The sequence below is a fragment of the Lonchura striata genome, chromosome 10, assembly GCF_046129695.1.
Source record: "Lonchura striata isolate bLonStr1 chromosome 10, bLonStr1.mat, whole genome shotgun sequence".
Lineage (NCBI taxonomy): Eukaryota > Metazoa > Chordata > Aves > Passeriformes > Estrildidae > Lonchura > Lonchura striata.
Window position 1 is genome coordinate 1,551,479 of NC_134612.1, and position 15,704 is coordinate 1,567,182.

Sequence of the window (15,704 nt, forward strand, 5' to 3'; positions counted from 1 at the left end):
ACTCCCCTGTGTATTTGGCCTTCAATTTCCTCCTTTGTTCAACACACGCATTATAATCATTGCAGCAGAAAAGTGAAAAGGTCAGCGGGTCATAAATTATATCAGAGTAATTGCTTATGTGGAATATAAGAGAATTCTCTGACATGCAGTCAGCCTGAAAGAACTGGGTTAGACAAGATCTGCAAAAAGATACCCAGGAAACATTTTGCAAAGATAAACTCAAAAATCATTTACAATTATGCTAGAGTCAGCACTTTGTAAAAAGTATTTTAGTATAGAAAATGGTGAACTTAAACACAGACTAAAATTAATTTTCCTGTTATGTCCCAGTTTACCCTTCAGTCCACCAATCTGCCAATATTGGCAAGTCTTGGAAAAATATACTGGGTTTTATTAGCTTCCAAAGAAACAGAAGCTGGTCTATAATTAAGTTTCTATAACAGACCTTATCCCCTTGCCCTAACTTATTTTTAGAATTTGTGGTCTCAATGAGAACTGCTTCCTGAAACACAGTCAATGCGACACACCCAAAAGTTTACAGAATTTCAACATTTTCCAATCAATCTGCATTCTTTGGAGAAGGTTTATGGCTCAGAGCTTGTGTCCCTTTGTTGGGTTCGAAGTGCTGAAAGTACTGAAGCCTTAAAACCTCTGCCAACTGCTTTGCTTATCAAAACTATTTTTCCTCATCTGTTGATCATGCTGTAAATAAATGCTCTCTATGGTGAAAAATAAGTACACAGCCTCATTCTGTACAGAAAGCATTTATATTGTTCATCTTCAAGTATTTGCAAAGAAGGTTAAGCCAAATCATGCACGGATTTAGATCTTCCAATTCAAATGAAGAGTCTAAGAAATCATTACAGCATTTTAGGATTTATCCCCTAGTAAATTCCACTCTACACAAAAAGAATATATACTCTTTGAGACTGGAAAACAAGACAAGTTTCTATTTTGCAGAATGGAGGGGGGGAAAACAGTAAATATTCCCCTGAACTTAGAAGGGAACTACCTCTTCCAAAATATCTCAAATTGAAGTACTTTCTAACTAAAGGCATTATACTCAAATCTACACAGATTTAAGTTATTAAAAATAAAACATATTGGACAAAAATATCTTAACATTTTTTATTATTAGAAAGTCAAACATCCAACAAACGGACTGACAGTTTTTGGTCACCAAAAATACTTCCACCAAAAATACTTCCACCAGATATTTTTGCTGATCTTCACAAGCAGCTCCAGCTCTTCTTGATTTGTGAATCCCTACAAATTGGAACACCAAATCCCTACTTTGGAATGGTCCCACAGATCCCATGACATCAAAGACCACTATTAAAGGAAGAGTGCAGAGCAAGCTGTCCTGGGTTGTAAGATAAGCTTGTATTCCATTTGCCATCTGTCGAAGGCGAACCGGTTGGACAGGTTTTTGTTATCTCTCTCAAAGACAATGGTTTGTCCTGTAGAGGCAATGGTTTGTTTATACACCATTGACTGATTTAATGAAGGGCTGAAAAAATGTAACACCGTGAGGGGTCCCACCCAGAGGGGGGAAGCAGCTCTCTTTTTCTTCTTCGCGGGACTCCGAGAGAAGCCTCTCTCTCTCTCTCTGCGCGGGATTCCCGGGGAAAGCAGCTCTCTCTCTTCTTCGCGGGACTCCGAGAGAAGCAGCTCTCTCTCTCTCTGCGCGGGATTCCCGGGGAAAGCAGCTCTCTCTCTCGCTCTCTCTTCGGCGGCACTCGCAGCGAAGCAGCCGGCGCGCAGAGGCGACGGCAGCGGAGCTCAGAGGCAACCCCGGCGCAGAGGAAGACCGGCCCCCACTGCCACCAGATCTTCAGAGGAAAATTATACCCTTCTAAAGATCACCACTTCAGCTGCAACTCATCAACTATTGCAAGGGAAAGCAATTGTCCCAGCAAAACTGACACTGGCATTCCTCAGGTTCTAGACTTTTTCTTTCACTGGTTTTGTTTGTACCGATTGCATTTGCCTTTTTTTAAATTGTTGTCCAGTTTTCTCCTAGTAAAGAATTGTTACTCCCACTCCCATATCTTTGCCTGAGAGCTTTTTAATTTAAAGATCCTGGTAATTCAGAGGGAGGGGGGTTTGCCGTTCTCCATTGTACAGGAGGCTTTGCCCTCTTTCACAGACTCCTGTCTTGTCTAACCAAGACAGAATTTGGCGCCCAACGTGGGGCTCGAGGGCATTGAGAGGGAAAAAGGATTAACAGTTCTTAAGTAATTTGGTTTTGTTGTGTGTAAAAACATCTTCAGCATCACCATGTGGTCTAGTTTACCTTGGTTTGGGTGGCATGTGATCGTAGCTATACTTTTCCCATTTGCAGACCCTTATCTAAAAATGGGTCCTATAACTAAGGCTACGGTGTCTGTTATCAAGTTTGGCTTCTGGGTTAATTGGGTGAGGAATTCATGGATCTTTAATTTCCTCTGGAAGGCAGGTACATGGATTCATAGCTATCACACGTTAACTGTATGTTTTTGGGGTTACTTTAATAACGGTACCTACTGCGAGGAAATAGCACCTGGGCAAACTTTCTCTCAACCTTTTAACCATCTTTTTGGGTCTGCTCCACCAGTTCTCAAAGGGTTAAGATCCTTTATAAGTGCTAATGATACCATACAATAGGTGGTGTTGCTGATAGTCCTGTTATATTTAGCATTCAGAGATAAGAGAAGATTAACCTGGATAACTACCCTCACACCTACACCACAGACTCGAGATGCTGCTGCTCCAGAGCCTGACCCTGCCCCACAGCCCACCTCAGAAATGAACCGCCCAGATTGGGTGAGGGTTCTGGTTAAGGAGATACGAGAGATGCTGAAGGAGTGCATTTCCCCAGCTGGTGAGAAACCGGCCCTTTGCCTTGAGGAGGGACAGTCTAATAGTACAGCTGTGGAACCCACTAATGTTACAACTGTCCAGGTTCCAGCTGAACCACAAGGGCAGTCACGGTCAGCAGCAGTGGCCCCGGTAGAAACAAGGAAGTCTAAGGTGAAAGCAGAGCACCCTGCAGATAGGGACAGGAATGGAGGAACCTCACAACCCACAGGGGAGCCAGAGATTGCTATCATCACCGAGTCCCTGACGTACGAAAGTCTTCGCAATCTGCATAAAGACATTGTGCGACGAGGGCGTGAGGCTTATGCTACCTGGCTACTCCGGGTTTGGGATCTTATGGGTACAGGCGTGCAGCTGGACGGTGGTGAAGCAAGGAACTTGGGACCCTTGACCCAGGACTCGGGTATAAATCAGGTTTTTGTAAGGGAACCAGGGTCCCTTTCTCTCTGGGAGCGGCTCTTAATGAGTGTCAGGGAGAGGTTTATCCACAGAGAGAGAATGCAAGAGCACCATCATAGAATGCGCTGGAAGACCCTCGAGGAAGGGATCCAACAGCTGAGAGAAGTGGCAGTATTGGAGGTACTCTTTGGAAGGGATGGATGACACAATAATGATCCTGACAAGGTCAGGTGTACGGGACAAATGCTGTGGAGTCTGGCAAATCTTGGGCCATCTCAATACGCCACCTTCATTGCAACGATCAATGCTGACACCCACCGGGAGACAATAGGTTCTGTTGCCAACAAACTTAGGAATTATGAGAGTATGATTAATGGCCCAATGCAGGCTCATATCTCAGCTGTGATTAAGGAGTTTAAAGAGGAGATGAGGGAGGAGATAAGGAAGGTTAATACAGCACCCGTGAGAGTCACAGGCCCCAGAATCAGCACCCAACAATCCCCAGCTAGAGAGAGAGGGTACACCCCAAGGGCTAATCTGTGGTTCTTCCTGCGTGACCATGGGGAAGACATGGGGAGGTGGGATGGGAAACCCACTTCTGTCCTGGCAGCACGGGTCCGTCAACTCAAGGAGGGAAACTCTAACCGGGGGAGTTCCACCAAAGTGAAGGTAGCCTCAACCTCCCGTGACCAAGCTTGTGGGTACGATCTGTCAGACCCCCTTGAAGGGACCTCTAGTATGTATGCCCAGGGAAGGAATGATAACCAGTGTTAGAGGGGCCCTGTCTCTAGCCAGGGAGAGGCACGGGAAAACCGGATCTTCTGGACAGTGTGGATCCGATGGCCTGGCACATCAGAGCCACAAAAATATGATGCTTTAGTTGATACTGGTGCACAGTGTACTCTGATACCATCGGGACATGTGGGGGCAGAGCCTGTTTCCATTGCTGGTGTGACAGGGGGATCACAACAATTGACTCTGGTGGAAGCTGAGGTGAGCCTGACTGGGAAGGAGTGGAAGAAACACCCTATAGTGACTGGCCCAGATGCTCCATGTATCCTAGGCATAGACTTCCTCCGGAACGGATATTACAAAGACCCAAAGGGACTCAGGTGGGCTTTTGGAATAGCCGCTGTAGAGGCAGAAGACATTAAGCAATTGAACACCTTGCCTGGACTGTCAGAAAACCCCTCTGCAGTAGGACTCCTAAGGGTGGAAGAACAACGCGTGCCAATTGCGACCTCGACAGTGCACCGCCGGCAGTATCGGACGGATCGAGATGCCGTGATCCCCATCCACAAAATGATTCGGGAGCTAGAGAGCCAAGGGGTGGTCAGCAAAACCCACTCACCCTTCAACAGCCCCATCTGGCCTGTGCGCAAATCTGACAAAGAATGGAGATTGACTGTGGACTATCGTGGCTTAAATGAAGTGACTCCACCGCTGAGCGCTGCTGTGCCGGACATGCTGGAACTCCAGTACGAGCTGGAGTCCAAGGCAGCAAAGTGGTATGCCACCATTGATATTGCTAATGCGTTTTTCTCCATTCCTCTGGCAGCAGAATGCAGGCCTCAGTTCGCTTTCACCTGGAGGGGCGTGCAGTACACCTGGAACCGACTGCCCCAGGGGTGGAAACACAGCCCCACCATCTGCCATGGACTGATCCAGGCTGCACTAGAAAAGGGTGAGGCTCCAGAACACCTGCAATACATTGATGACATCATTGTGTGGGGGAGCACAGCGGCAGAAGTGTTTGAGAAAGGTGAAAGGATCATCCAGATACTACTAGAAGCTGGCTTTGCCATCAAGAAGAGCAAAGTCAAGGGACCTGCCCGAGAGATCCAGTTCCTGGGAGTGAAATGGCAAGATGGACGGCGCCAGATTCCCACTGAGGTCATCAACAAGATCACAGCTATGTCCCCACCAACCAGCAAAAAGGAAACACAGGCTTTCCTAGGTGCCATAGGTTTCTGGAGAATGCACATTCCTGAGTATAGCCAGATTGTGAGCCCTCTTTATCTGGTTACCCGAAAGAAGAATGATTTCCACTGGGGCCCTGAGCAGCAACAAGCCTTCACCCAGATCAAGCAGGAGATCGCTCATGCTGTAGCCCTTGGCCCAGTCATAACGGGACCAGAGGTCAAGAATGTACTCTACTCTGCAGCCGGGAACCATGGGTTGTCTTGGAGCCTTTGGCAGAAAGTGCCTGAGGAGACTCGAGGCCGACCACTGGGATTCTGGAGCCGAAGTTACAGAGGGTCTGAAGCCAACTACACTCCCACAGAGAAGGAAATCTTGGCTGCCTTTGAAGGAGTTCAAGCCGCCTCGGAGGTAATTGGCACAGAAACACAACTCCTCCTGACACCCCGACTACCGGTGCTGGGGTAGATGTTTAAAGGAAAGGTTCCCTCTACCCACCATGCCACTGACGCCACATGGAGCAAATGGATTGCCCTCATCACTCAACGCGCCCGTATTGGAAACCTGAATCGCCCTGGGATTTTGGAGATAATTACGAACTGGCCAGAAGGTGAAAACTTTGGTCTCACTGATGATGAGGAGCAAGTACAAGTGGCAAGGGCTGAAGAAGCTCCACCATACAACCAACTACCAGCAGAGGAGACCTGCTACGCTCTTTTCACTGACGGTTCCTGTCGCATCGTAGGGATGAACCGGAAATAGAAAGCAGCCGTATGGAGCCCCACACGCCAAGTTGCACAAGCTACCGAAGGAGAAGGTGGATCGAGCCAACTCGCTGAACTCAAAGCCGTTCAGCTGGCTCTGGACATTGCTGAAAGAGAGAAGTGGCCAAAGCTCTACCTTTATACTGATTCATGGATGGTAGCCAATACTCTGTGGGGCTGGCTGGGAAGGTGGAGGAAGGCCAACTGGCAACGTAAAGGAAAGCCAATCTGGGCTGCTGATATATAGAAAGACATTGCCTCTCGGGTGGAAAAGCTGACGGTGAAAGTCCGTCATGTAGATGCCCATGTCCCCAAAAGTCGGGCTAATGAGGAGCACCAGAACAACGAGCAGGTAGATCAGGCAGCAAAAATAGAAGTGTCAAAAATAGACTTAGATTGGCACCATAAGGGGGAGTTGTTCCTGGCTCGATGGGCTCATGATGCCTCAGGTCATCAGGGCAGAGATGCCACCTACAAGTGGGCACGAGACCGAGGGGTGGATCTAACCATGGACAGTGTTTCCCAGGTTATCCATGACTGTGAGACGTGTGCTGCCATCAAACAGGCCAAGAGAGTGAAGCCCCTATGGTATGGTGGGCGGTGGTCCAAGTACAAGTATGGGGAGGCCTGGCAGATTGACTACATCACACTGCCCCAGACACGCCAAGGCAAGCGCTACGTGCTGACCATGGTAGAAGCCACCACTGGATGGCTGGAGACTTTCCCTGTACCTCATGCCACTGCCCGGAACACCATCTTAAGCTTGGAAAAACAAGTCCTGTGGAGACACGGCACCCCTGAAAGAATTGAGTCTGACAACGGCACCCATTTCAAGAACAGCCTTATCAACACCTGGGCCAGAGAACATGGTATCGAATGGATATATCATATTCCCTATCATGCTCCAGCTGCCGGCAAAGTTGAACGGTGCAACGGACTCCTTAAAACTACCCTGAAGACACTCGGTGGGGGAACATTTAGAAACTGAGAAATTAACCTGGCAAAAGCAACCTGGATGGTCAACACCCGGGGGTCTGTCAATCGAGCTGGCCCTGCTCAGTCAGAACCCTTACACGCAGTAGATGGAGATAAGGTCCCTGTAGTACATATGAAAGGTATTTTAGGGAAAACTGTTTGGATTAATCCCACCTCAGGCAAAGACCAACCCATTCGTGGGATTGTCTTTGCTCAAGGACCTGGTTACACTTGGTGGGTAATGCAGGAAGATGGGGAGACCCGCTGTGTACCACAGGGAAACTTGGTCTTAAGAGAGAACTGGGTGTAAGATTTCATGGTGTGCAGATGGAAATAGAATAAGGGGTGGATAAAAGCAAAAAAAAAAAAATTATTTTGGTTTCCCAAAATAAACCTCAAAATGTTTCTCTTCAAATTATTTCATCTCAATAACTCTGCCTTATCTTTTGCCTTTCACTTCAGAAGAACACAGAAATAATTGCACTTTGATCATTTTATACACACACAGTCTTTATGCTTTTTTTGAGGAAGACAGAAACCATCTACAACTGGCTTCAGTAGCCAATGTTTTTCCCTTTATGACACCGAATCAAGAGTGTGAGTCTAGCTTTGCCAGGTTTAAAAACCACTATCAAAAGGCTGACTTTTACAGGCAGCTAAGTATAAATCAGACATTTAAGATCTTTCTAGCTTTCCTTTTTCAACATAAATTTATAATTCTATTAACTAAGGAAGAAAAAATGAACTTTTAAGATCTAAGCTTGACAATAATGGCAAATACCATCTGTTCAGCTGTAGCTCAGGAATTTTTAAAGTAGCTCTCATAAGGAAAAGGGAGAATCACCCTTCAAATATGATTGCTGTACAGTTTCTTCAGAAATGCCTCAAATATACCTGCCAATGCATTCTGTCACAGACTGACCTGTGCTGGTAACCTTTGTGAAACTAACTCCAAACCAAATTTCAGAAACCAACAGTATCATTCACACATAAAATCATGAGACGGAGTTCACAAATGGTTTTAACTTAGTTCTACCAACCCATATTTTACAAGATCCTCTCACAACCAAGAAATTCAACCCAATTACTGCAAATGTGCAACCTGGCATAGGCAAGGGGTGTAATAATTTCCAGCCAGAGTCACACTTTGATTACATTTCCAAGAGCCAGGTGCAAGACAAAAACAACTCACCAAGTTATAAGGGAAACCCTCATTATTTCCTTTGTTTGCCAGTTTTTGTGATTTACCTGCACGACCTTTGCACTTCTCCCTCACATTCAAGGTAGGGTTTATTATTTTTTTGGGGGGGAAAAAAGACTAAATTTTCTTAGTTGCTTGATTTCAGAAGCTTGGAGTTTAAGGAGGAAAAAACCCAAGTGTCTGAAAAGTCATGAAGGCCGTGCAAGCTGATAATGATCAGACACATGCAATACATATATAAACACATACACAGTGTTGATAGTCATATGCATATTCAGTGAGAAGAGAATCTACACAAGAAAGAACGAGGAAATCAGTCCCAAAATGAGCAGAGTCTATTTTTATCACCTACTTTACTTACTACAATCTTCTAGCAAGTGAAAGACAGATGAATGCTGATCAAAAAGCAGAATCTTAATATTTGTATTTGATTGCAATTTTCATCAAATGAAATAAAAGGTCTCCCACTTCATTTTAACTGTTCTAAGACACTCAACGTAGAGTAGTAGTAAATTAAATGTCATTCTTAATCATTGCTACTAGAAAAAGAGCCAAGTACTAGCCATATTTGAGATATGCAACTTCAAGTGATTGGTCTGATTTATAACAGCAACAAGAAACAGCTCCACAAAATGAGCGCAAGCAAAATTTTGTGAGAGTGCACACTGCTTGACTTTACTGCATCCCCAGTATTTACCCAGTAAGAGACAGGAATTGTGGGGTTGGAATACAGACAAGGAGCAAACAGCCTGCTTCAACACAGCTGTTCTGACAAGCAGCACAGGGAAGAATAACCACACTTAAACCTGCAGGAAACCCATCCTGGCCAACACTTCACTTGCTAGTTTGAAGTTGAATAAAAAGTACTTTGAAAATAACAAAAACAAACAAACAAAACAAAAACCCAAACCAAACCAACAAAAGCCACCAAGAATTACTCTATTGGCTCAATGAAAGCAGTTATACTATAGGAAGCTGTAAAAGGAAAGAGATTAAATCAAACATTCCTCCTGTTTGGATAAAGGCAACTATTAGCAGAACAATATTAAAGCCTTTAAATAATTGTTTACATTTATAGGAAAACACACAAAGGCTGAAACTCGGACTTTACCAAGATACACTGCAAATCTTACATTGATTTAACGAGGGTCAAGATTACACGTACAAAAACCAAACATCTAGATAACAACATTAACTGCTGGAAAACTGCAAATCCATGCAGAGCTATCTTTAAAATCAATACAGAGAGAAGCAACATTAAAATGAAGTGTAATTCAGCACAGTACATACACTTCTATTCCAAAGCATGTTTTTAGGTAAATTGCAACAATCATCTTTCCTAGCCCAATACTCTTCAATAATCTATTGGCTAACTCACATTCCATCTGTATTTTGAGGATACTCAGACCTGTAAGGGCCCCAAAAAAAAAACAGAACCCCTTTTCCAATCCCTTTAATTTCTGCCAAGCTTGAACATCTTTGTGCACACAACCTGTACCACAAAACCAGCAGCATCAGGGATACTACACCACCAAGCACCACAAGAGATTTACACAAACCCAAATAATTTCTTAAAAGATAGATTTTAAGAATCATCCATCTTTTACATCAAGCAAGATTTTGGGGCAGGGAGGGTAAAACCCACTTAGATTCAATGTATCTTAAACACTGGTTTTTAATTGTTCTTAATATCACTTATTGAGAACGACAAGTACCAAATTAACTGATGCAGTGAGAGACACACATCTAGAGCTCTCAGGCTAATTTTATCAAGAAGCCACTTGAACTATGATGCCATATAATAATGCAAAATGTTTTATCAACTTATTCTTGGTAACTTATTCTCTTGCTCTTATATCATAGGGATATAAGCAATCAACATATCCATTTTTATGGAAATGCACACAGCAAAGAATTGGAAGGCATTTAGAGTGAGGTGTCTTAAAGTGCACTTTAGAAATTGACACTTCCACATTTTAAATAGTTAGATTCCACTCATTAACCTTCTGGATAGAGTAAAATTGCAGCTCATAAAAGGAAACAAAACACTGAAGCATTAGAGGCATCCTGAATTTTGTGTTGAAAGCCCCCAGTGAGCGTGCACAACTCTCATCTACTGGGTACAGCTGCTGGGTGTTTAAAAACCAATTAAAGAAAATTGAGGTCCCTTTTTGTAAGAGTCTGCCACAGTACAAGCTGGCTTGCACTGAGCAATTAATTCACTAAAAAATAAGAAACCCAGCCGGTCCCATAAACCAGCCCCTGGGTTGACTGGCAGGAACCTCAACCAATTATGTTCCATCCTTAGCTGCAGACATCTCACTGGTCCAGGAGCTGGGCAGTGTTAAAGATCAGACCCATGAGCTATCCAGTCAAACCCCCTTTATAAAGGGGGGTTGAATCAATAAATGCTCTCTGTTACCACACAGACATCGGGTGTGTGGTCATCTCTATCTCCAACCCACCCCTCTTCCCATTATACCTTTTAAGTGTGCAATTTGTGCAGGAGAAGGTGTGTTCAGATACAGATACAACCCTCCAAGTTCACTTCAAAGGGAAAAATAGGATCCAACACTGACTGCTTTCAAGCCACTTAATGGGAGGTGACAAAAGATGCACCTTGGAGCACGTTCTTTAAGTGGCACACACACTGCTTCCAATTAAAATATGCTTTGGAATCTCTTAAGTTTCCAGTCTTGGTTGCTTTCCAAGTAATGCAATTAAATTGGTAACAATATAATTCTGACTGGCAAACACTTTCTAACTTCATAATGGCAATTTAAATATAGTTGTCAGTTTTCTATGCTGAAATACCTGAATACTGAAGCTGCTATCAAATACTGACTTCTGTCATTTGAGACCTCTAAATAATTTCATTTTCTTGACACCCAGACTTCATAATAAGATGAATCTTTCATCCTGTGACACACAAGAGTCAGTCTTCATTAACTGCTTTTCAACCAAAACACTCTAAATAAAAAAGGATTCCTAACTCCATTTATTGATGAAAAGAAACAGAAAGATGAAATAACGTATATGTCTTTATTGGGGTTTATTGGTGAGCTACAGGAAGCACCAGCAAAAGAAAGCACAGTTGCTTCACCTCCCATCTTCAGACGTAAGCACGTTCCCAACATTGCTTCTCGTGTATATTGGATGAGGTTGGAAAGGCAGCTTTTTTTTTTTTTTTTTAATGTCTTCCATGAACTGATAATGAGAAGTATTTAATTATTATTTACTATAAAAAAAGAATACAAGGAAACACTGAGTAATGCAGAAAATTTCAGACCCTAGGATCTGTCCAGTGTGTTCTCAAAGCTTTTCCCTCTCTTTCCTCCCCCCAGGTAAGGTTTCTCTCATGCACCATCTCCCTGGGTCAGCTCTTCCTCTGCTGCCGAGTCAGATCTGATGCACACACATCACAGACCTGCCAAGTGGGACTCAATGTTCCACTGATTTGGAAATGCCTGCAATGGCTAAGACTTCAAGTTTTGCCCATGTAATTAATTTAATTGGAAACAAATATTCTTAGTTATTCCGACCATTGAGAGGCTTTTGACCATACTTAAAAATTAAGACTAAAATGTTGTCTATGGTAATGATCAAGTTCAAATACAGTAACATTTAAGAGGCTGATTAATTGGGTCTTACAAGAAATTATGATATGACAGCCCTTTTAAAACTTTATTGAGTAGTTTAGTAATACATACTATAATAAGGTAATAAATTACTTAAGAGAAAAGCATTATGCAGAGATTTGGGGAAATAAAAAGTGCTGTGACCACACGGACCGATGAATTTTGAATATGATGGGGAAAAAACCCAAACCTTATGCTTCAGCATATTCTATTTTCCATAGCTGAAGACCACAAGAGACAGTTCATCAATTTCCAAGACATTAAGGCAATTCCAATAAACCAGAAAGTGTGCCTCTCTGTCTTACTGAGCAAAGCTCTCTGAAACTTCTTAAAAGAAAACATTTTTCTGTCCAAAATGGTGATTTTTACTGGACCCTATGATACACATCTCTGTGTCAACAACCTGCTGCAAAGCTAACAAATTGCATATGCATATTTAATACACCCATTAAGTTCTGTTACTAACAACCTCCTAAACATTCTGATGTTGCCTCGTATTTCTTTTTCCTTGGAAAACTTCAGAGAGTTTGTTTTGGGGGGTGGCAGGGCAGGTTCCCCCTTCTACTAATAGTAAATAATTTTTGCAGCCTGGAGATATTTAGTGAAAAAAATTGTTATTTTCTACCAAGTGAAAAGTTTGAACCAGAACTGCTCCTGTAATCCTTCTCCCCTTCCTCACAAACATGTGGGGAAAAGGAGTGGGTGTGGAGGGGGATCGGTACTGTTTTTAAAATGAGAAGCAGCAGAGGACAGTGAAGTAGATGACCTAAGATAAGAACTGAAATCATTATCTTTGGTTGCCTTTGATCCTATATATAACAGGATGCTCAGGGCACATGGGGAGCTTTGTACACAGAGCATCCTACCTTCATCTGCCACTAAAATGCACCTTCAGGCCACTAGTCCAGGTTAGGGTTACAGCACCAAGCTTTGCAATTGTGTGCACGGGATAACCAAAAAGTGCCTTTTAACTTAAAACTTTCTTCCCGGAGAAAAACAGAGCAAGGAGAAAGCACGAGGTTCTTGCTGAAATGAACCCTTTTTTATTTTTCCTCTACCGACCAGGTGGAGGAAAAAAAAGCATATCAGATATTAACTGCATACAGCGCCAAGACATCTTACCTCCTTTATTAAAACTGCCTTATAGTCTTTGAAAATACCCAGTTTTAAGAAACAAGGCATATAAAGTAATAAGCAAAAATTTTAAGCATTTTAACATTAATATAAATAACATTATAATGCCTATTTTTAACCACCAACTACTGGGAGCTTGTGGCTCCTGTTATCCAAAAATGTTCTCTGCAGCCCTCCAGTGGTCAAAGGCACAGCAGAGCCCAGCGAGAACGACCCCGTTTTGTCTGATGAACTGCCGGCAGGTTAAGACATCTCCCACGAAATAAATCCTCCCAGGCTTGTCTAAAGAAAAGGTCCTTTTAAAGGAGGCAATTACTTTGAATTATATTAGAAAGCAAAGAGGAGGAAAGTAACTCCCCTCCATCAAAATGTTACGTGTTGTATGCTAACCTGCCCAGAAAACACGGCATTCCCACCAGGACACCAAGGCCCGTTGGGTCAGTCAGAGAAAGAGCAATTAATTTCCTACAGTCACTTTCTGCTATTCATACACGTAAATGTAAACAAAGTCAAGTAACATTTGCTAGAAAGAATCAATTTCCTCACAAAGTTACGGCTCAATTAGCTGGTTGGGGTCTTGTTAAGAAAACAAACACTGAAGTTTTCTCGCACAGATACTCACAGATAAAATAAACACTAAAAAAAAAAAAAAAAAAAAAAAAAGAGCAACTGAAACATTTGGAAATAACAGAAAAAAGACCGAGACAGAGTTCTCAAAACTAAGTTTCTAAAACCTGGGGCTTAAAAGCCAGTCCTAAACTGCATGGAAACAATGTAAGGGAAAAGAAAACAAATAGTGTCAAGAAATCCCCGACACCTGTGCGGCCAGAGCTCTCGGAAGGGCACGGCTGGCTGGGAGATGGGAGCAGGCGGGAGCGCTGCGGAGCAGCCGGAGCCCCGGCGCACCTGCGGCACCGCGGTCGGTCCCAGCCCGGCCCGGGCACCGGCAGCGCTGCTCCTCCGCTCCCGGCCCGGGCGGCTCCAGCGCTGCTCCTCCGCTCCCTCCGCCCGGCCCCGGCGTGCGGGGGCGCAGCCTCGGCCCGTGCCCGGCTCTCGCCGGAGCGGCCCCGCAGCATCACCGCGGCGGCGGCGGCACCTCCGGCCCGGCTGCTCCCGCACGACCCCGGGACAGCCGCGGCCGGCGAGCCGCGGGCACCGCTGCCGAGCCGCCGAGACTCCCGCCCGAACTTTGCGCCCTCCGTGCGGGGAGCGGCGGCTCTGGCCGGCAGCCCCGCTCAGCCCCGCGCGGGGCGAGGACCGCCGCGCTCCCCGCCGTCCGCGGGCAGCCGCGCCCAGCCCGCGCCCCGGTACCTGCCTTTGGCGGCGAGCAGGCTGCCCAGCCCCAGCGGGAGCAGCAGCAGCGCCGCCGGGCCCCAGCAGCAGCAGCGGCGCCTCCGCATCCCCGGCCCTGGTGCCGGCTGCTGGCCCGGCTCCGTGCGCTGCGCTGCGGGCGAGCCGGCAGGCGGAGGCTGCAGCCGCCGCGCCGTCCCTCGCCCTCGCTGCCAGCGCCGGGGCGGCTCCGGCCCCGCCCGGGACCGCGGCGACGTCACGGCGAGGGCAGGCCCGGATATTCATGAGCCGGGGCAGCGAGGCCCGCACCTGCCGCGTAGGTGTCACCGCAGCCCCGCGGGCAGCGCGGGCCCGGGCCGGGCACAAGCGGTGGGCAGTGGGGGAGACGGGGCGGAGAGGAAGAAAACGAGGCTTTGGTGAGGGATGCGAAAGGCGCCGGGAAAGGGAGACACAAAGGTGGCGGCTGGAAGAAAGGAACGGAGAAGGAAAGATAAAGTAACTGTTCAGTAAAGTTGGAGGGAAACAGAAGACCTTGGAAACCCAAGGTGGGTTGAACATGAGATGGTTTTGTTGGAGGGCAAGGACAAATGATAAAGGGGAGAAATGGACGAGGAATGGACAAAGCCGAGACACAGACTGCCCTGGCGGGGCGCGGTGCACAGAGGCTGTGGGGTCGGGCTGCGGAGGCAAGGAAAGCCGCGGCTTGGGGCCTCGCAGGTGCAGCTCGCTACTAGGGCTGCAGACAGCTGAGATACCCCAGCAGGAAAGCGCCGACAAACACGAGGACACCCACACTATCACATTAAGAATACATTACAAGGTATTAGCTCCATGTAAGCTATGAGAACCACCAGGAATTATTGTACCCTTCAAACTTCTCTCCCTGCTTCAAATGCTCCCTCATCTGTGCTCTGTCCCATAAATTATCAAAGCCACCTAACTCTGGAAAAAGCAGTACTTGTGAATCACTGCTCCAAGGGATTCTTGTTGGTCACTGGGCTGTGGGAGCATTGTCATTCTGAGTGATGTCGGGAGGCTCTCCTGAAATGCTCCCTGACCACCTCGTGCCTGCGAGCAAGCCCAGGGCTGTCCCACAGAATGCACTGCAACTTTGGTGCCACACACAACACAGTAGCTGAATAAAATCATTTGGGTTTAGGTCTCTATCACTATTCCTCTCCATTATTTTTCCTTATATGCGGTGCTAGAAGCATGAATCATTGAGCAAAATGCATTGAGTAGATGGAATGCAGGATTCTCTCCTCCTCCTGTCCACAGACAGAGAAAAATTGGGATGGGATACAGAGACGAACCCAGGCCCTTTTCCAAACCAGAGATGTAGTGTTTCATCTGCTAAGGAAGACAGACGGAAATACACATTTACTCTTACATTGCATTCAGACAAAAAATAAAGTCCAAATTAAAACTATTGGGACAAATGTCTTAAAGCTCTTTTTGGCTGCTTGTCTGATTAGTTATAGAATCTGCTTTCCTGTAATCTCTATTGTGACCTTCAGTAGAATA

At 45.5% G+C, this 15,704-nt stretch overlaps 1 protein-coding gene across 3 annotated transcripts in view; it reads right to left on the bottom strand.

Moving 5' to 3' along the window:
• Nucleotides 1–14,391, bottom strand: part of CLSTN2 (calsyntenin 2) — a 339,467-nt gene extending 325,076 nt beyond the window's left edge. For 2 of the 3 annotated variants that reach the window (XM_077785560.1, XM_077785559.1), the window contains exon 1: nucleotides 14,202–14,391. Coding sequence is in view for 1 of the 3 variants with exons in the window: in XM_031505652.2 (XP_031361512.1) it covers nucleotides 14,206–14,290 (85 nt within the window). In the remaining 2 variants the exon portion in view is untranslated. The remainder of the gene's footprint in view (nucleotides 1–14,201) is intronic. The other variant, XM_031505652.2, reaches the window with a different exon arrangement.
• Between the last annotated feature and the right edge of the window lie 1,313 nt (nucleotides 14,392–15,704).